This window comes from Triturus cristatus, chromosome 1_1, assembly GCF_964204655.1.
Source record: "Triturus cristatus chromosome 1_1, aTriCri1.1, whole genome shotgun sequence".
NCBI lineage: Eukaryota > Metazoa > Chordata > Amphibia > Caudata > Salamandridae > Triturus > Triturus cristatus.
The window spans coordinates 123,245,568-123,267,982 of record NC_140579.1 but is presented as its reverse complement, the minus strand read 5'-3'; the positions used below and the strand labels follow the sequence as shown (position 1 = coordinate 123,267,982).

General features: G+C 46.1%; 1 protein-coding gene across 1 annotated transcript in view; it reads right to left on the bottom strand.

The window, feature by feature from the left end:
- Window positions 1-22,415, bottom strand: part of LOC146869740 (uncharacterized) — a 507,514-nt gene that overhangs the window by 334,117 nt on the left and 150,982 nt on the right. The window contains exon 2 of the mRNA XM_085640288.1: window positions 5,953-6,222. Coding sequence (XP_085496414.1) covers window positions 5,953-6,222 — 270 coding nt within the window. The remainder of the gene's footprint in view (window positions 1-5,952; window positions 6,223-22,415) is intronic.

The following is a 22,415-nucleotide window of genomic DNA, read 5'->3' as shown; positions in this document are numbered from 1 at the left end:
CGGGTAGTACACAATTTTGTATACCCCCTTAATTTGCATGTGCATTAGAATAATTAATTAATTATAACCATATTATATTAATGTTTGAAGTGGAATATTAATCAATCCTATTAACGTATGAATTACACGTGGGATTTGCATTTGCATGGCCAAAATAATTCGTAAACTAAAATATGTATGCATATTAATATTAGAAAATTAGAATATTGCATGTTATAAGTTGCTTTTGTGATGTAATTGTAAGTTGCACCAGATGTCATCACTGGGTGAGTATAAACGCTTTGAATGTTGCTATTATGCTAGATAATTACATACACATGAGGGTTTAACATTTTATTAGCCATTTCTATGTTTTAATTATTCTTTGTGTTTGTTTTACTTAAGTTGACCATTTGGGCCTTCATAAAGATGGCCGCTCCTTTGACTCGACGTGACTGACAACACTCCACGAGGTTTTGGGTGAAGTGCGCCTGCGCTACAGTGTGCAACAGTGGCTTCGTCCTGACCCCAGCCAAACTGTTCTAACCAAGGACATACTGGGAGAGATGCCAGGAGGCAAAGAACAATAGACTGTCTTTAAAAACCGGAACAAGCAAGCGCGATGACCTAACTTTATGAACTATGTGGGAACTTCACCGACCGACCCCAAACCCACCAATGAGATCCATCTAAAACTGATATTTGTTACAATTTTTCATTGATTTTATTATAAAAGGGCAATAGAATAGGGAGTTCCGCGCTCTTTTTCTTTTTCCCTGACGTTTTGCTGATGGAGAGGACGGTGACACTGCAGGACAGCTGTTTCCCTGAATCTTTGATGGACTGAATTGCTGCCTGATTTCCTGATGAACTGAAATCTTCGATCTAATGGGCATAGATTGACTGGCATGCGCTCATGGTCTCAACCCAATCTATAGGACTGTAGCGTGCTGCAGGACGACTTGATTGACTTAGAGGACGACAACTAGCCAGAATAGGGAAATATGGTGATCTGTGATTTGAATAAACGGTTCATTATAATTTGCATTAATTAAGATAAAGTTTATTAATGATTAATGACAGAACGAGTTGGGTCGTTTCTTCTTAAAGCATGTTTGAGATCTAAAGGTAACTTAGAAGATTGGGAATTCACCCTACCAACAACTAAATTAGATCTATCGATTACATGGAAGGAATATCTAAAAGTCTAGGTATATGATAGTTATGTAAATATATTTTCTTTTAGGTCAAAAGGTATTCCTTTCAGGTCAGCGTTTGGAACATTCATCTCTCGGAAAGAACAGACCAATGGTGTGTGAATGTTGGTGTTATGGGCCCCACCAATGAATGTATTAATTGAATGCGTTAGTGAGATATTTGGTCTGTGACGAAGGGAGGATTTTGGATTCCACGCTGCAACACTTGTGCTGGATGTAGGACGCTGCCGGCCCTTTGCTAATGTAAATATGGAAGCTGGAGGTCGTGTTGGTGTTACCTGTGTTGGAGGTATGCGTCCTACATCCCTCGCAGCCATTTTAGATAGTGGAAAAATGTTGGTCTCCATCTCCTCTGGGCCGGGAGTGATGTTCATGATGACTGGCTCATCATCATCATCATCATCCTGCTCTTCTACATCAACCTCCATAAGTGTAAGGCTTTCTGGAACCTTCCTTTTCCCATGCCTGCTCTTGTGACGTGTTTCCCTCTCAGACTCAGTTTGTGGCTTCCAAGTGGCATCTAGATCATCAGAAGGGGGGCTTGGAAAATAACTTGATGTACTAACCCTCCTTTTCCTTGCTGGGGATTTGGAAGACAATGGAACTACTGTAGGAGTGGCTTCCTCTTCTTTCTCTGCATGAGGCTCAATTTCCTGAACTGCCCCTACTTCGGGAAGAACAACAGCTACTATTGCGGGCAGTGGTTGCGGCTGTTGTTGTTGACCACTTATCTGCTGTGTTCCCTCCTGCGTTGATTGTGTACTACTTTGAGATAGTGATAAGTTTAGTTCAGGCTCAGCATCACTGCTTTCCACCATTAGGCTGGCTACCTCTTCCACACTCATCTGCTTGGGCCTGGGTTGGTGGGTTGGGCCCACTGATGCGGAGGTGCTGACCCCAGCTTGGACCCCGGACACCGCTGCTGCAGGCGTCATTTTTGGTGTCCCAAAAAAGGTTTTGGGAGGCACACCAGACTTAAATGACACTTCCTTCTTCTTCTGTTCCTTCTTCTCCATGGCAACTTTCTTGGTACCGGAGGACCTGCTACCTGCTTTCTTTGGGGGCATCTTCTTCAGATGTCAAAACAGCACTCAGTTGCACAAGTTGCAGACATGGCTGGTCAGGTCACTCACACGTCACGTCGTGTACAGCAGCAGGACGTCGGTCTGGCACCACAACGGGCGATGATGACACACCTCCTCCGTCTTTTGTGCACCTAAAAGCAAAAAAGCCAGAAGAACATCAGTCAAAAGATAGTACAATCAAACTAATATAATATATAACTTCTTAGTGTGTGGTGGGTGGTCACAATAATTAAATTGTATTAAGTCAGTGAACAACAACTGACAAGGCCAGGGCTCCTGGTGTACTACTGTACTGTGTACACTCAGGAAGAATAAGAATAGCAAAGAACAAAAACATAAATGTAGTGTAGCCTGTTTGCCCTAAATAAAAATGTGTGCATCACATGGGATGGATGCAGCATCAGGGAGCAACAACAACGAACATATACACAAAAAAAAGCATTTATTTACAACACCCAAAAAGTGAAATATACCCCAGAAAAAAAGTAAAGCCCGCATTTTGCAATTCAATCCAAAGCCATACATGATGTTGAAATTCAACGCACAACACAAAAACAGTTGTTTAACTTCCATGTACCCATGATGATTGATGAGTAGTACCCCTGGGCCTACTGGCAGACTAGGCCACAAGCTTGGAGGCCTATGGAAAAAGCACAGTGGCTGGTACCACAAAATGACTGCCACCACATGGCCAGGCCACTCATAAAAACAAGAAAAGGTCAGGAATACAAGACAGACAATGCAGGCCTATTGCAAAAGCACAATGCCTGCCTTCACAAAATGGCCACCACCCACCACAATAATAACAAATAAGTGAATACAAAGGACAGGAACAGGAAGTTGGAGTCTCTGTGGAACTTACTTCCTCTCCTTAAAATATATTTTGTTTAAAATAAAAGTGACTCCGTGCTACAAAACTACAGCAAAATGACAACCTGAGGAGTTTTTTTAGCAAAATGCACAAAATCAGCGTTTTCGAGAAGGTTTTATGTTGCTTGCGAGATATTGTTTGCCAGATTGCAAATTCTGCGTGTTCGGCATCGCGAACTGTACAAAAAGTCGTTCTCGCGTGCGCGAACACGCATATTGAGAGCGGGAAAATGACAATAACTGTAAGTCCGCATTGTCGCGCTGTGCAGAGTTGCCAAAAGTACGCGAGCTGAATTCCTAGGGTTACCTACTGGCTGAAAAGCCCTATTTATTTAACACACACTCAAAAACTGCAATTCCACCCCAAAAAACACCTTTTGCAATTCAATCCAAAGCCATCCATGGTGTTAAAATTCAGACAGACTAGGCCACAAGCTTGGAACAGAATGGCAAAAGCAAGCACACTGCTTGGATGGCTCCACAAAATGGCCGCTACCCACCCACAACAAGAAATGGAAGACAGACAATGTAAGCCTATGGCAAAAGCACAATGCCTGCCTTCACAAAATGGCCGCCACACACATGGTCAGGACACAACAAGCATAAGCCAAGGGGAACAAAGAAAAGAAATGCAGGCCTTTATGGAAAATGAAGCACACACTACTAAACTACCACCACAAAATTGCCACAAGCCACATGAGCACTCACAGTCACAATAGGCCAACGGAAGCAGGCCTATATATGACCGGACAAAGGAGGCCTGCTAAACAACACAGCTTTAATACAAAAATGAAAATCAACAGGGCTACAAAAGAATTGTAAAGAAGTTACACATCAAGCCCACACATCCAACAAAGGTATTTAACACACACACACACACAAACAGTGAAATACACCACAGCCACATTTAGCATTTCAATCCTATGCCATCCATGCCCTACATGATGTTTAAATTCAACAGACACCACAGAAACATGGACCCATAGGTACCCTACTGGCTGAAATTGCAAAGAAAACCAACTAGGCCCCTATTGAAAGTACAGGCCACCCACAACAATAATTTTTAAAAACAATGAAAATCCCAGAAAAATGTAGGTACAAACAAGCCCCAATGAAACAAACATGTACACCAATTCTCCAACTTACTTGTAAAATTAAATCTCAAATCAAAAAGTCCTCAAATAAATCCAATCCAATGGTATGATGCAGCAGACTCACACAAAAAGTGATCCTTCCATCTCCAAATCCAAATGAAAGTGAACAGCACATGGACAAAGCACTGGGAGGAGCCTGCTGGACAGAAACAGGAAGTTGGAGACTCAGGGGCACTTCCTTCCTCTTGAAAAAAAGAGTAAAAAAAAATAAAGGACTCCTTGCACAAAAGAATACAGCAGCCAAATCACAATCGGAGGAGTTTTTCTGAGCAAAATGATCATTTTCGAGAAGGTTTTATGAAGCTCGAGAGATATCCTTCGCCAGATTGTAGTTTGTGCATGTTCGGGATCGCGATCTTACCAAGACAGCCGCCAGAAGTCAGCTCGTGCGTCCGAATGACGTGTTCGCGTTCGCACACTCTCGCGGGATCGGGAGGCCATATTACAAATGTCGTGGCGCACCCGAACGGACAGAAAAGCGAGTTGGCGAATGCAGAATCACGGTAAGACGTTACCGCGCGCGCGAGAATGAATATTGAGTGCACGAGGAAGCAAAACTACTACGCTACGCGGTAGATTGCGTAGCAATCTGCAACTTCGCGATCTACGCGAATCGCGAAGTTACCTAAACTTCACAAGCTCCGCGAGCGCAGCGTAGTTCACTGCCCAGGCTTAGTTGATACCAAACTTCTCAGTCTTCAGTGTTGCCATTATGCTGCTGTGGCGTTCGTGTTTGACGAGCTCTCAGCACCATGTACTCTTAAATGGCAGCACTGCACTTACAGTGCCCAGGAATGGACCTGCGTACTGTAGGGGCACAGGGCTCCTGCTCCTGTGCCCACACCATTGGCATAGGGCACCCAGCTAGAGGGGTGGCTGATGTATGCCAGGGCAGTGTAGGTCGTGGGCATTGCACACAGGGATGTGTGCCATGTCAACTCTTTGTTTTGTCTTGTACCCAGACACTCAGCTTGCAAGGGTAGTGTGTGTTAGGGTACAGGGCCTCTAAGAGTGGCACAAAAAGTGCTGCAGCCCTTAGAGGCCTTCCCTGGTCACAAGGCCCCGGGTACCTAGGGTACCTTTTACCAGGGGCTGACATTTGGCCAGGGTTTTCCAATTTGGGTTTTAGGTTTTTAGGGAAGGAACATAGGCCCTGGGCGCCTGATTGGCAGGAGTCCAGAGCACACTCAAAGTACATTCAGCAATTCAGCAAAAAGTGGGGGCATACCATGCAAGAAAGATGGCACTTTCTCACACCCATTAGGAGCGAGGAACAGTGAGGCCCTTGGATGCCCCCCCCATTAGGACCGAGGAACAGTGAGGCCCTTGGATGCCCCATCCCCCCCAGTAGGAGCGAGGAACAGTGAGGCCCTTGGATGCCCCCCCACATAAACACCAATCACAGCTTCTGTGGCGCCTGTCACCCCCTTCCGGGTCACTCGCCCCCCAAACACTGCCCCCCCTCTGACCTCTCACCCCCTCTTCCTGGATCTCCACCCCTTCAAGTAAAGCTCAATCACAGCCATACATCAGTGCAGCTCGGCCCCCCTCCCCCGTGTCCTTCTTCCAACCTCCTCTCAACTCCCACATGTTTGTCACCCTCCCGCCGCCCCCCTGTAGTTGCCCCTCCCCACTGGTGTCACTCACCCCCGGTCTGGTTGACTCGGTCCATCACGGTCCTCACATCAGCCTTGGACACCTGCTCGTTCCCTCTGCTGATCTCCGTCTCCCTCTCCCAGTACTGGGGGTCCTCGGCAGTGATCCTCTCCATCCAGGGGGCCCGGGGCTCCTCTCTGCGGCTCTCACTGGTGTAACTGGAGATGGGGACGTCATCCACATACCCCACTGTGGAGTACCAGGGGACCCCGGGGAGGGGCCCCGAGAGGGTGGACTCGAAATACCGGAGGGAGTGCGAGCCTGGGGGGAGAGAGGGACAGTGGGGGTCAGAGAGGAGAGCGCGCCCCCCACACACACACTGGCCCCCCCACGCACCTCCCCTCTATAGTGCATGTGACTCTTACAAATAAAATGGGGGGGGCAAGAAGGGGCCGGAGAAGTAACGAATGAGAGAGCCTGAAGGGGGCAGCAGAGAGTCAAACAAGAACCTCAGGGAGGTGGGTGGGGGTCTGCGGCGCAGCGTCACTCATCCCTGTTCCCAAAAACACTGAGTCTCTGGTGGGTGAGGAAGGAGAGAAAACACCTCTCACTGAGCTCATTGAAGGTGCCCCCACCCCCATAGTGTCACTCCCCCCTCCCCAGCAGATACACTGCCCCCACCGGCCCCCCTCGCCTTTCACCATCTTTAACGGGGGTCAGTTCTCGATTCGACAGATTAAGGCTTTGATGACGCCGCATAACCACGCACGTTCAACGCTATAAGCACGCCCCTTCGACGATAGAACCACACCCATTCAGCCCTATAACCACGCCCCTTCAACAATATAACCCCAACCCTTCAACGCGGATGGTGGGGGCCATTGATGTATCACAGAAGGCTCCCCACATCTGCTCGAGCAGGGGAAGGGGCAGAAACCCCAAGACAGCCTCCTATGTAAACTGCTCTCTTATCGACCCAGCAAAGATTAAAGGCTGAGCATGCCCTGCAGTGCCTTTATCCCAATGACTGCTGGTGAAACAGCTCAACGCACAGAGCTAGGATCAGAAAATAATACTCCGTGACCCCATAAATGAGGGTCAAGGCGTGGAAGGGAGCAAGGGGCAGAGTCGCAAGGAGCAGAGTCGCAAGGGGCAGAGTCACGAGGGGCGGAGTCTGGCAATCAACGGCTATGTTTTCAAAACACAGCCACAAAAAAGGTAACAAGGGCAAATGTGACATAAATCTGCTCTAGGTTTACTTAACTCATCACAAAGAGGCTGCGTTTTAAAATATCTCCTGGGGTTCGGGCACCTGCTGCAGAGATGTGTGTGCCCAACAACATTTAGGGTATAATAGTACTAGCAAGATAACTTTGGAGGTTAATGCACTTGCTGCAGAGCTCTGTGTGCCCAACAACTTGTAGGGGATAATAATAAAGACAAGGCAACTCTGGCGGTTAATGCACTTGCTGCAGAGATTTGTGGATACCCAGCAACCTTTAGAGCATAATAGTACTAGCAAGATAACTCTGGGAGTAAATGCACTTGCTGCAGAGACCTGTGTGCCTAGCAACTTGTAGGGGATAATAATAAAGGCAAGATAATTCTGGCGCGTAATGCACTTGCTGCAGAGATCTGTGGATACCAAGCAACCTTTAGGGCATAATAGTACTAGCAAGATAACTATGGCGGTTAATGCACTAGCTGCAGAGATCTGTGTGCCCAGCAACCTTTAGAGCATAATAGTACTAGCAAGATAACTCTGGTGGTTAATGCACTTGCTGCAGAGATCTGTGTGCCTAGCAACTTGTAGGGGATAATAATAAAGGCAAGATAACTCTGGCGGTTAATGGCCCTGCTGCAGGGATCTGTGTGTACCCAGCAACTTTTAGGGGATAATAATAAAGACAAGATAACTCTGGCGATTAGTGCACCTGCTGCAGTGCTCAGTGTGTACCCAGCAACTTGTAGGGGATAATAATTCTGGCAAGATAACTCTGGCTGTCAATCCACTTACTGCAGAGATCTGTGTGTACCCAGCAACTTGTAGCAGAAAAAATAAGTACAAGGTAACTCTGGCAGTTAATGCACCTGCTGCAGGGATCTGTTTGTACCCAGCAACTTGTAGGGGATAATAATAAAGGCAAGGTAACTCTGGCGGTTAATGCACTTGCTGCAGAGATCTGTGTGCCTAGCAACTTGTAGGGGATAATAATAAAGGCAAGGTAACTCTGGCGGTTAATGCACTTGCTGCAGAGATCTGTGTGCCTAGCAACTTGTAGGGGATAATAATAAAGGCAAGATTACTCTGGCGTTTAATGCACTTGCTGCAGAGAACTGTGGATACCCAGCAACCTTTAGAGCATAATAGTACTAGCAAGATAACTCTGGGAGTAAATGCACTTGCTGCAGAGACCTGTGTGCCTAGCAACTTGTAGGGGATAATAAGAAAGGCAAGATAATTCTGGCGGTTAATGCACTGGCTGCAGAGATCTGTGGATACCAAGCAACCTTTAGGGCATAATAGTACTAGCAAGATAACTCTGGGGGTAAATACACTTGCTGCAGAAATCTGTGGATACCCAGCAACAATTGGTGCATAATAGTACTAGCAAGATAACTCTGGGGGTAAATGCACTTGCTGCAGAGACCTGTGTGTCTAGCAACTTGTAGGGGATAATAATAAAGGCAAGATAACTCTGGCGGTTAATGCACTTGCTCCAGAGATCTGTGTGACAAGCAACTTTTAGGGGATAATAAGGAAGGCAAGATGACTCTGGTGGTTAATGCACTTGCTGCAGAGATCTGTGGGTACCCAGCAACCCTTAGGGCATAACAGTACTAGCAAGATAACTCTGGGGGTAAATGCACTTCCTGCAGAGACCTGTGTGCCTAGCAACGTTTAGGGGATAATAATAAAGGCAAGATAACTCTGGAGGTTAATGCACTTGCTGCAGAGATCTGTGGATACCCAGCAACCTTAAGGGCTTAATAGTACTAGCAAGATAAGTCTGGTGGTAAATGCACTTGCTGCAGAGATCTGTGTGCCTAGCAACTTGTAGGGGATAATAATAAAGGCAAGATAATTCTGGCGGTTAATGCACTTGCTGCAGGGATCTGTGGATACCCATCAACCTTTAGGGCATAATAGTACTAGCAAGATAACTCTGGTGGTTAATGCACTTGCTGCAGAGATCTTTGGATACCCATCAACCTTTAGGGTATATTAGTACTAGTAAGATAACTCTGGCGGTTAATGCACTTGCTGCAGAGATCTGTGGATACCCAGCAACCTTTAGGGCATAATAGTACTAGCAAGATAACTCTGGGGGTAAATGCACTTGCTGCAGAGATCTGTGAATACCCAGCAACCTTTAGGGCATAATAGTACTAGCAAGATAACTCTGGCGGTTAATGCACTAGCTGCAGAGATCTGTGTGCCCAGCAACCTTAAGGGCATAATAGTACTAGCAAGATAACTCTGGTGGTTAATGCACTTGTTGAAGAGATCTGTGTGCCTAGCAACTTGTAGGGGATAATAATAAAGGCAAGGTAACTCTGGCGGTTAATGCACTTGCTGCAGAGATCTGTGTGTACCCAGCAATTTGTAGGGGATAATAATAAAGGCAAGATAACTCTGGCGGTTAATGGCCCTGCTGAAGGGATCTGTGTGTACCCAGCAACTTTTAGGGGATAATAATAAAGACAAGATAACTCTGGTGATTAGTGCACCTGCTGCAGTGATCAGTGTGTACCCAGCAACTTGTAGGGGATAATAATTCTGGCAAGATAACTCTGGCTGTCAATGCACTTACTGCAGAGATCTGTGTGTACCCAGCAACTTGTAGTGGATAATAATAAGTACAAGGTAACTCTGGCAGTTAATGCACCTGCTGCAGGGATCTGTTTGTACCCAGCAACTTGTAGGGGATAATAATAAAGGCAAGGTAACTCTGGTGGTTAATGCACTTGCTGCAGAGATCTGTGTGCCTAGCACCTTGTAGGGGATAATAATAAAGGCAAGATTACTCTGGCGGTTAATGCACTTGCTGCAGAGAACTGTGGATACCCAGCAACCTTTAGGGCATAATAGTTGTAGCAAGATAAATTTGGCGGTTAATGCACTTGCTGGAGAGATCTGTGGATACCCAGCAACCTTTAGGGCATAATAGTACTAGCAAGTTAACTCTGGCGGTTAATGCACTTGCTGCAGAGATTTGTGTGCCCAACAACTTGTAGGGGATAATAGTAAAGGCAAGATAACTCTGTTGGTTAATGCACTTGCTGCAGAAATCTGTGGATACCCTGCAAACTTTAGGGCATAATAGTACTAGCAAGATAACTCTGGGGGTAAATGCACGTGCTACAGAGATCTGTGTGCCTATCAACTTGTAGGGGATAATAATAAAGGCAAGATAACTTTGGCGGTTAATACACTTGCTGCAGAGATCTGTGGATACCCAGCAACCTTTAGGACATAATAGTACTAGCAAGATAACTCTGGCGGTTAATGCACTTGCTTCAGAAATCTGTGTGCCCAGCAGCGTGTAGGGGATAATAATAAAGGCAAGATAACTCTGGGGGTAAATGCACTTGCTGCAGAGATCTGTGGATACCCAGCAACCTTTAGGGCATAATAGTACTAGCAAGATAACTCTGGGGGTAAATGCACTTGCTGCAGAGATCTGTGTGTCTAGTAACTTGTAAGGGATAATAATAAAGGCAAGATAACTCTGGCGGTTAATGCACCTGCTGCAGGGATCTGTGTGTACCCAGCAACTTTTAGGGCATGATAGTACTAGCAAGATAACTCTGGGGATAAATGCACTTAAGGCAGAAATCTGTGTGCCTAGCAACTTGTAGGGGATAATAATAAAGGCAAGATAACTCTGGTGGTTAATGCACTTGCTGCAGAGATCTGTGGATACCCAGCATCCTTTAGGGCATAATAGTACTAGCAAGATAACTCTGGCGGTAAATGCACTTGCTCCAGAGATCTGTGTAACTAGCAACTTTTAGGGGATAATAATAAAGGCAAGATTACTCTTGAGGTTAATGCACCTGCTGAAGAGATCTGTGGATACCCAGCAACCTTTAGGGCATAATAGTACTAGCAAGATAACTCTGGGGGTAAATGCACTTGCTGCAGAGATCTGCGGGTCTAGTAACTTGTAGGGGATAATAATAAAGGCAAGATAACTCTGGCAGTTAATACACTTGCTGCAGAGATCTGTGGATACCCAGCAACCTTTAGGGCATAACAGTACTAGCAAGATAACTATGGCGGTTAATGACCCTGCTGCAGAGATCTGTGTGCCTAGCAACTTGTAGGGGATAATATTAAAGGCAAGATAACTCTGGCGGTTAATGCACTTGCTGCAGAGATCTGTGGATACCCGGCAACCTTTAGGACATAATAGTACTAGCAAGATAACTCTGGCGGTTAATGCACTTGCTGCAGAGATCTGTGTGCCCAGCAGCGTGTAGGGGATAATAATAAAGGCAAGATAACTCTGGGGGTAAATGCACTTGCTGCAGGGATCTGTGTGTACCCAGCAACTTTTAGGGCATGATAGTACTAGCAAGATAACTCTGGGGGTAAATGCACTTGCGGCAGAGATCTGTGTGCCTAGCAACTTGTAGGGGATAATAATAAAGACAAGATAACTCGGGTGGTTAATGCACTTGCTGCAGAGATCTGTGGATACCCAGCATCCTTTAGGGCATAATAGTACTAGCAAGATAACTCTGGCGGTAAATGCACTTGCTCCAGAGATCTGTGTAACTAGCAACTTTTAGGGGATAATAATAAAGGCAAGATTACTCTTGAGGTTAATGCACCTGCTGAAGAGATCTGTGGATACCCAGCAACCGTTAGGGCATAATAGTACTAGCAAGATAACTCTGGGGGTAAATGCGCTTGCTGCAGAGATCTGTGTGTCTAGTAACTTGTAAGGGATAATAATAAAGGCAAGATAACTCTGGCGGTTAATGCACCTGCTGCAGGGATCTGTGTGTACCCAGCAACTTTTAGGGCATGATAGTACTAGCAAGATAACTCTGGGGATAAATGCACTTAAGGCAGAAATCTGTGTGCCTAGCAACTTGTAGGGGATAATAATAAAGGCAAGATAACTCTGGTGGTTAATGCACTTGCTGCAGAGATCTGTGGATACCCAGCATCCTTTAGGGCATAATAGTACTAGCAAGATAACTCTGGCGGTAAATGCACTTGCTCCAGAGATCTGTGTAACTAGCAACTTTTAGGGGATAATAATAAAGGCAAGATTACTCTTGAGGTTAATGCACCTGCTGAAGAGATCTGTGGATACCCAGCAACCTTTAGGGCATAATAGTACTAGCAAGATAACTCTGGGGGTAAATGCACTTGCTGCAGAGATCTGCGGGTCTAGTAACTTGTAGGGGATAATAATAAAGGCAAGATAACTCTGGCGGTTAATACACTTGCTGCAGAGATCTGTGGATACCCAGCAACCTTTAGGGCATAACAGTACTAGCAAGATAACTATGGCGGTTAATGCCCCTGCTGCAGAGATCTGTGTGCCTAGCAACTTGTAGGGGATAATATTAAAGGCAAGATAACTCTGGCGGTTAATGCACTTGCTGCAGAGATCTGTGGATACCCGGCAACCTTTAGGACATAATAGTACTAGCAAGATAACTCTGGCGGTTAATGCACTTGCTGCAGAGATCTGTGTGCCCAGCAGCGTGTAGGGGATAATAATAAAGGCAAGATAACTCTGGGGGTAAATGCACTTGCTGCAGAGATCTGTGGATACCCAGCAACCTTTAGGGCATAATAGTACTAGCAAGATAACTCTGGGGGTAAATGCACTTGCTGCAGGGATCTGTGTGTACCCAGCAACTTTTAGGGCATGATAGTACTAGCAAGATAACTCTGGGGGTAAATGCACTTGCGGCAGAGATCTGTGTGCCTAGCAACTTGTAGGGGATAATAATAAAGACAAGATAACTCGGGTGGTTAATGCACTTGCTGCAGAGATCTGTGGATACCCAGCATCCTTTAGGGCATAATAGTACTAGCAAGATAACTCTGGCGGTAAATGCACTTGCTCCAGAGATCTGTGTAACTAGCAACTTTTAGGGGATAATAATAAAGGCAAGATTACTCTTGAGGTTAATGCACCTGCTGAAGAGATCTGTGGATACCCAGCAACCTTTAGGGCATAATAGTACTAGCAAGATAACTCTGGGGGTAAATGCACTTGCTGCAGAGATCTGTGTGTCTAGTAACTTGTAAGGGATAATAATAAGGGCAAGATAACTCTGGCGGTTAATGCACCTGCTGCAGGGATCTGTGTGTACCCAGCAACTTTTAGGGCATGATAGTACTAGCAAGATAACTCTGGGGATAAATGCACTTAAGGCAGAAATCTGTGTGCCTAGCAACTTGTAGGGGATAATAATAAAGGCAAGATAACTCTGGTGGTTAATGCACTTGCTGCAGAGATCTGTGGATACCCAGCATCCTTTAGGGCATAATAGTACTAGCAAGATAACTCTGGCGGTAAATGCACTTGCTCCAGAGATCTGTGTAACTAGCAACTTTTAGGGGATAATAATAAAGGCAAGATTACTCTTGAGGTTAATGCACCTGCTGAAGAGATCTGTGGATACCCAGCAACCTTTAGGGCATAATAGTACTAGCAAGATAACTCTGGGGGTAAATGCACTTGCTGCAGAGATCTGCGGGTCTAGTAACTTGTAGGGGATAATAATAAAGGCAAGATAACTCTGGCGGTTAATACACTTGCTGCAGAGATCTGTGGATACCCAGCAACCTTTAGGGCATAACAGTACTAGCAAGATAACTATGGCGGTTAATGCCCCTGCTGCAGAGATCTGTGTGCCTAGCAACTTGTAGGGGATAATATTAAAGGCAAGATAACTCTGGCGGTTAATGCACTTGCTGCAGAGATCTGTGGATACCCGGCAACCTTTAGGACATAATAGTACTAGCAAGATAACTCTGGCGGTTAATGCACTTGCTGCAGAGATCTGTGTGCCCAGCAGCGTGTAGGGGATAATAATAAAGGCAAGATAACTCTGGGGGTAAATGCACTTGCTGCAGAGATCTGTGGATACCCAGCAACCTTTAGGGCATAATAGTACTAGCAAGATAACTCTGGGGGTAAATGCACTTGCTGCAGGGATCTGTGTGTACCCAGCTACTTTTAGGGCATGATAGTACTAGCAAGATAACTCTGGGGGTAAATGCACTTGCGGCAGAGATCTGTGTGCCTAGCAACTTGTAGGGGATAATAATAAAGACAAGATAACTCTGGTGGTTAATGCACTTGCTGCAGAGATCTGTGGATACCCAGCATCCTTTAGGGCATAATAGTACTAGCAAGATAACTCTGGCGGTAAATGCACTTGCTCCAGAGATCTGTGTGTAGGAAGGTGGATATCTGACTATGGTTACCCCCAAATTTTTTGCCTAGTGTCTAGCTGGTTGTTCGACTTAGTTGGCCTGAGATCCTGCCATTCAGGACCTCAGCCCATCTGCTCTCTCTTTAAAATGGACTCCATGTACCCTAGGTACATACCCAATTGGTTGGATCACCCTGTCAGCCCCTGTACCAGTGTACACTAGGTACCCAGGGCATTGGTGTATCTAAGGCCTGCCAGGGGCTGAAGCATGTATTATGCCACCCCAGGCTTGGCCTAACAAATTTGACACAACTGGCTGAACGCTCAGCTGGGGTAAGTTGGTGTAACCACCTCTTACTTAGGTGTAGTATACCTATACCTAACCTTAAATGGGACACCTGGTAACCTATAAGTCACTCCTATGGCAGGCCTTAACAATCCTGAAGGCAGAGTGCTTGGTTCCATGTGAGATGGTGCTCTGGCATGAGCTGAGCCTGTCTGCAGTGGTCGGAACAACTTCCTTCTACTGTTTCCAGATATCGTCATACCATATACTCTTAAGTGCATTATGAACCTCGCGGTTAAATGCTATCTTTGGTTTGGCTTTATCAAAACATGTCGAGTAAGGTGTCATACGAATTGGAATACTAACCCTCGCCAATTCTGGCGACGGGGTTAGCATTCCACCCTTCTAGAGGGACACGACATGTACAGTACCTGAAACCCGGGTAAAATCAGACATAGCCTCAGCTCCACAAAATGGATGCTGCCACCACAGACACAAGTCTGCCCTCCTGCTGCTGGGAGTCCTTCCAGCTTGGGAGGTGTGGACAAAGGGTTTCCTGCTAGGGGAGGTGCGTGCACCACCCCAGACAGGATTTTGTGTATTGGTCAGGTAGGGCTTGAAAGAAACCACACATGCCTGTGGCTCACAAGGAGCCTCGGGGCATATGCCAGTTCAAACCGGTCCTGGGGCACACCAGTCCCGGGCCTGGGGCGAGCTGGACAAAGGATTGGGGGTGTAACCACCCCCCTTCCTGGTCCCACCCTTAGGGAGGGACCTAGCAGGTAGTCCGGCCCCTAGAATCCGCTTAAAGGTAGGAGCTGTGTCCTAAGACTTCACACATCCTGGAATCAACTTGAAACTAAGAAGACGACGGGAACTTCGACGCTCTGCCGCACAGAGGACTGAAGCCAATCTCCCCTGTGGTCAGGGAGTGACCACCTTGCTAACGCAAGCACCATCCAGCGAATCAACGTCTGCTTTGCCGCCGCCTCCCGCCGGAGCCCGAGCCCAGAGACTGACAAGACCTGGACCTCTAGACCTCTCACCGCCCGATCCACAGTCCCTGAAAAGAGGAGACCCGTGGAGGCACCGAGACACGTGGAGCCAGCCATCTTGGAACGACTTCGACAAGCTGACAAGTGCAACAACCGAGGCTCCCTCCAAGTTGTGCTTTGGGATCTGAGAAGCCCAACCCTCGAGCAGCATCTGCACCAAAGGTGAGCCCTCCAGCATCTCCACGATCTGCGTGGGGCCCTTCTGCATTTTGCCACTCGACGCGCCTAACCGGTTGCTGGCCCGCTGGCTAGTGGCCATCTTGGCGATGAACTCTACGAAATACACCGCTGGTCTGGTTGCTCCAGACTGGCCCTTGCTCCCCTCCAAAGGAGCAGTTCCTCTGACCTTGCTGGTCAGAACCATCAGCTTATTTCCTTTCCTACAACAATTGCTTTTGCCAAAGCTTGTTTGCTTCGATCAAGTCGCCGACACCGCCGACAGCGAGAGCCTGCATGGGACAGCTCGTGACTCGACTCCTGGACGTCGTCGACCTTCAGGGACCACGTGGCTGCAGAGACAAGCTACACCTTTCTTCCTGTTTGCACCCGACATCGCCTGGTACCCACCTGGTGCCACGCTGGTCACTGGCTAGTGACTGTGAACACTGTCCCCTCTGCTTACAGGTCTTCAACATCTCCGATCCACCCTTGGATCCACTGCATCTCCTCCGGGCCGGTCGCCTGCAGCATCTTTGTCTTCAGGCTCCACGGAACAGATAGAAGAAACCCGACGCACTTCAAGGCCTATGCACCCGCTTCCTGTGGGTGAGGTAAAGCTGGCACTCCTGTGCCCAAGTGTAGTATTACATCTCTAGTGCCTGTGTTCCAAATCTTGAGTTCCTAGCCCATCCGGAAGATCCTCTTTGCAGTAACTTTGTACTTTTTACGCACCCATTGAAACCTATGGGAGCACGCGTGTGACTATTTGCTCTGCACACGCAACCTGTGGACCTCCTGGTCACTAACTGAAGTTAGCTCCGTGTAGGCCCAGCGATTCTAGAGGCCCTAGGCCTTTTCCCTTTTCTGTTCGTGGTACTTATACCACTATTTTAGTATATGGTTTGCGTGGCCACCAGGGCCTATCCATATAAAGTGCAACTTCTGTGTATTCTGTGATAATCTTGTTTGACGATTTGTGCTCCTGTGCTCATAAAGAGACTAGGGGTTACTTTGAGAAATAAATACATATATATTTTGAATATATATCTGTGTGGTGTCCTTTCGTTGGTATAAAAGGGGGTTACTATTGGTAAAACAGCTTGCTTAACACGCATCACGAGTTTAGCTTCAAAGACTGCTTAGCCTACGCTACCACTAGGGCAGCTAGTCCGAAAAGGTTGACTTACAACCACACCATAAGGGTTGCTTGGCATGGTACAAGGTGGTCACTTTAACTAGTGAACATCATATACCAGGCCAAGTTCTCACATATCTGTGTAACTAGCAACTTTTAGGGGATAATAATAAAGGCAAGATTACTCTTGAGGTTAATTCACCTGCTGTAGAGATCTGTGGATACCCAGCAACCTTTAGGGCATAATAGTACTAGCAAGATAACTCTGGGGGTAAATGCACTTGCTGCAGAGATCTGTGTGTCTAGTAACTTGTAGGGGATAATAATAAAGGCAAGATAACTCTGGCGGTTAATGCACTTGCTGCAGAGATCTGTGGATACCCAGCAACCTTTAGGGCATAATAGTACTAGCAAGATAACTCTGGCGGTTAATGCCCCTGCTGCAGAGATCTGTGTGCCTAGCAACTTGTAGGGGATAATATTAAAGGCAAGATAACTCTGGCGGTTAATGCACTTGCTGCAGAGATCTGTGGATACCCAGCAAACTTTAGGACATAATAGTACTAGCAAGATAACCATGGCGGTTAATGCACTTGCTGCAGAGATCAGTGTGCCCAGCAGCATGTAGGGGATAATAATAAAGGCAAGATAACTCTGGAGGTAAATGGACTTGCTGCAGAGATCTGTGGATACCGAGCAACCTTTAGGGCATAATAGTACTAGCAAGATACCTCTGGGGGTAAATGCACTTGCAGCAGAGATCTGTGTGTCTAGTAACTTGTAGGGGATAATAATATAGGCAAGATAACTCTGGCAGATAATGCACCTGCTGCAGGGATCTGTGTGTACACAGCAACTTTTAGGGCATGATAGTACTAGCAAGATAACTCTGGGGGTAAATGCACTTGCAGCAGAGATCTGTGTGCCTAGCAACTTGTAGGGGATAATAAGAAAGGCAAGATTACTCTGGCGGTTAATGCACTTGCTGCAGAGATCTGTGGATACCCAGCAACCTTTAGGGCATAATAGTACTAGCAAGATAACTCTGGGGGTAAATGCATGTGCTACAGATTTCTGTGGATACCCTGCAACCTTTAGGGCATAATAGTACTAGCAAAATAACTCTGGGGGTAAATGCACGTGCTACAGAGATCTGTGTGCCTAGCAACTTGTAGGGGATAATAATAAAGGCAAAATAACTCTGGCGGTTAATGCCCCTGCTGCACAGATCTGTGTGCCTAGCAACTTGTAGGGGATAATATTAAAGGCAAGATAACTCTGAAGGTTAATGCACTTGCTGCAGAAATCTGTGTGCCCAGCAGCGTGTAGGGGATAATAATAAAGGCAAGATAACTCTGGGGGTAAATGCACTTGCTGCAGAGATCTATGGATACCCAGCAACCTTTAGGGCATAATAGTACTAGCAATATAACTCTGGGGTAAATGCACTTGCTGCAGAGATCTGTGTGTCTAGTAACTTGTAAGGGATAATAATAAAGGCAAGATAACTCAGGCGGTTAATGCACCTGCTGCAGAGATCTGTGGATACCCAGCAACCTTTAGGACATAATAGTACTAGCAAGATAACTCTGGCGGTTAATGCACTTGCTGCAGAAATCTGTGTGCCCAGCAGCGTGTAGGGGATAATAATAAAGGCAAGTTAACTCTGGGGGTAAATGCACTTGCTGCAGAGATCTGTGGATACCCAGCAACCTTTAGGGCATAATAGTACTAGCAAGATAACTCTGGGGGTAAAGCACTTGCTGCAGAGATCTGTGTGCCTAGCAACTTTAGGGGATAATCATAAAGGCAAGATAACTCTGGTGGTCAATGCACTTGCTGCAGAGATCTGTGGATACCCAGCATCCTTTAGGGCATAATAGTACTAGCAAGATAACTCTGGCGGTAAATGCACTTGCTCCAGAGATCTGTGTAACTAGCAACGTTTAGGGGATAATAATAAAGGCAAGATTACTCTTGAGGTTAATGCACTTGCTGTAGAGATCTGTGGATACCCAGCAACCTTTAGGGCATAATAGTACTAGCAAGATAACTCTGGGGGTAAATGCACTTGCTGCAGAGATCTGGGTGCCTAGCAACTTGTAGGGGATAATATTAAAGGCAAGATACCTCTGGCGTTTAATGCACTTGCTGCAGACATCTGTGTGCCCAGCAGCGTGTAGGGGATAATAATAAAGGCAAGATAACTCTGTGGGTAAATGCACTTGCTGCAGATATCTGTGGATACCCAGCAACCTTTAGGACATAATAGTACTAGCAAGATAATTCTGGCGGTTAATGCACTTGCTGCAGAGATCTGTGTGTCCAGCAGCGTGTAGGGGATAATAGTAAAGGCAAGATAACTCTGGGGGTTAATGCACTTGCTGCAGAGATCTGTGGATACCCAGCAACCTTTAGGGCATAATAGTACTAGCAAGATAACTCTGGGGGTAAATGAACTTGAAGCAGAGTCTGTGTGTCTAGTAACTTGTAGGGGATAATAATATAGGCAAGATAACTATGGCAGTTAATGCACTTGCTCCAGAGATCTGTGTAACTAGCAACTTTTAGGGGATAGTAATAAAGGCAAGATTAGTCTTGAGGTTAATGCACCTGCTGCAGAGATCTGTGGATACCCAGCAACCTTTAGGGCATAATAGTACAAGCAAGATAACTCTGGAGGGTAATGCACTTGCTGCAGAGAGCTGTGGATACCCAGCAACCTTTAGGGCATAATAGTACTAGCAAGATAACTCTGGCGGTTAATGCCCCTGCTGCAGAGATCTGTGTGCCTAGCAACTTGTAGGGGATAATATTAAAGGCAAAATAATTCTGGCGGTTAATGCACTTGCTGCAGAGATCTGTGGATACCCAGCAACCTTTAGTACATAATAGTACTAGCAAGATAACTCTGGTGGTTAATGCACTTGCTGCAGAGATCTGTGTGCCCAGCAGCGTGTAGGGTATAATAATAAAGGCAAGATAACTCTGGGGGTAAATGCACTTGCTGCAGAGATCTGTGGATACCCAGCAACCTTTAGGGCATAATAGTACTAGCAAGATAACTCTGGGGGTAAATGCACTTGCTGCAGAGATCTGTGTGTCGAGCAACTTGTAGGGGATAATAATAAAGGCAAGATTAATCTTGAGGTTAATGCACCTGCTGCAGAGATCTGTGGATACCCAGCAGCCTTTAGGGCATAATAGTACTAGCAAGATAACTATGGCCCTGCTGCAGAGATCTGTGTGCCTAGCAACTTGTAGGGGATAATATTAAAGGCAAGATAACTCTGGTGGTTAATGCACTTGCTGCAGAGATCTGTGTGTCGAGCAACTTGTAGGGGATAATAATAAAGGCAAGATTAATCTTGAGGTTAATGCACCTGCTGCAGAGATCTGTGTACCTAGCAACTTGTAGGAGATAATAATTAAGACAAGGTAACTCTGGCGGTCAATGTACCTGCTGCAGGGATGTGTGTGTACCCAGCAACTTGTAGGGGATATTAATAAAGACAGGATGACTCAGGCAGTTGGTGCACCTGCTGCACTGATCTGTTTGTACCCACCAACATGTAGCGGATAATAATTCTGGCAAGATAACTATAGCGGTTAATGCACTTGCTGCAGAGATCTGTGTTTACCCAGCACCTTGTAGGGGATAATCATAAAGACAAGATAAGTCTGGCGGTTAATGCACTCGCTGCAGAGATGTGTGTGCCCAGCAACGTTTGGATAATAATAAAAGCAAGATTACTCCGGCGGTTAATGCACCTGCTGCAGGGATCTGTGTGTACCCAGCAAGTTTTAGGGGATAATAATAAAGACAAGATAACTCTGGCGTTTCATGCACTTGCTGCAGAGATCTGTGTGTACCCAGCAGCTTTTAGGCGATACTAATCCTGGCAAGATAACTCTGGCTGTTAATGCACCTGCTGCAGGGATCTGTGTGTACCCCGCAACGTTGAGGGCATAATAGTACTAGCAAGATAACTCTGGGGGTAAATGCACTTGCTGCAGAGATCTGTGTGCCTAGCAACTTGTAGGGGATAATAATAAAGGCAAGATAACTCTGGCGGTTAATGCACTTGCGGCAGAGATTTGTGTGCCCAACAACTTGTAGGGGATAATAGTAAAGGCAAGATAACTCTGTTGGTGAATGCACTTGCTGCAGAAATCTGTGGATACCCTGCAACCTTTAGGGCATAAAAGTTCTGGCAAGATAACTCTGGCGGTTAATACCCCTGCTGCACAGATCTGTGTGCCTAGCAACTTGTAGGGTATAATATTGAAGGCAAGATAACTCTGGCGGTTAATGCACTTGCTGCAGAGATCTGTGGATACCCAGCAACCTTTAGGACATAATAGTACTAGCAAGATAACTCTGGCGGTTAATGCACTTGCTGCAGAAATCTGTGTGCCCAGCAGCGTGTAGGGGATAATAATAAAGGCAAGATAACTCTGGGGGTAAATGCACTTGCTGCAGAGATCTGTGTGTCTAGTAACTTGTAAGGGATAATAATAAAGGCAAGATAACTCTGGCAGTTAATGCACCTGCTGCAGGGATCTGTGTGTACCCAGCAACTTTTAGGGCATGATAGTACCAGCAAGATAACTCTGGGGGTAAATGCACTTAAGGCAGAAATCTGTGTGCCTAGCAACTTGTAGGGGATAATAATAAAGGCAAGATAACTGTGGTGGTTAATGCACTTGCTGCAGAGATCCGTGGATACCCAGCATCCTTTAGGGCATAATAGTAATAGCAATATAACTCTGGCGGTAAATGCACTTGCTCCAGAGATCTGTGTAACTAGCAACTTTTAGGGTATAATAATAAAGGCAAGATTACTCTTGAGGTTAATGCACCTGCTGTAGAGATCTGTGGATACCCAGCAACCTTTAGGGCATAATAGTACTAGCAAGATAACTCTGGGGGTAAATGCACTTGCTGCAGAGATCTGTGTGTCTAGTAACTTGTAGGGGATAATAATAAAGGCAAGATAACTCTGGCGGTTAATACACTTGCTGCAGAGATCTGTGGATACCCAGCAACCTTTAGGGCATAATAGTACTAGCAAGATAACTCTGGCGGTTAATGCCCCTGCTGCAGAGATCTGTGTGCCTAGCAACTTGTAGGGGAAAATATTAAAGGCAAGATAACTCTTGCGGTTAATGCACTTGCTGCAGAGATCTGTGGATACCCAGCAACCTTTAGGACATAATAGTACTAGCAGGATAACTCTGGCGGTTAATTCACTTGCTGCAGATATCTGTGTGCCCAGCAGCGTGTAGGGGATAATAATAAAGGCAAGATAACTCTGGCGGTTAATACACTTGCTGCAGAGATCTGTGGATACCCAGCAACCTTTAGGGCATAATAGTACTAGCAAGATAACTCTGGCGGTTAATGCCCCTGCTGCAGAGATCTGTGTGCCTAGCAACTTGTAGGGGAAAATATTAAAGGCAA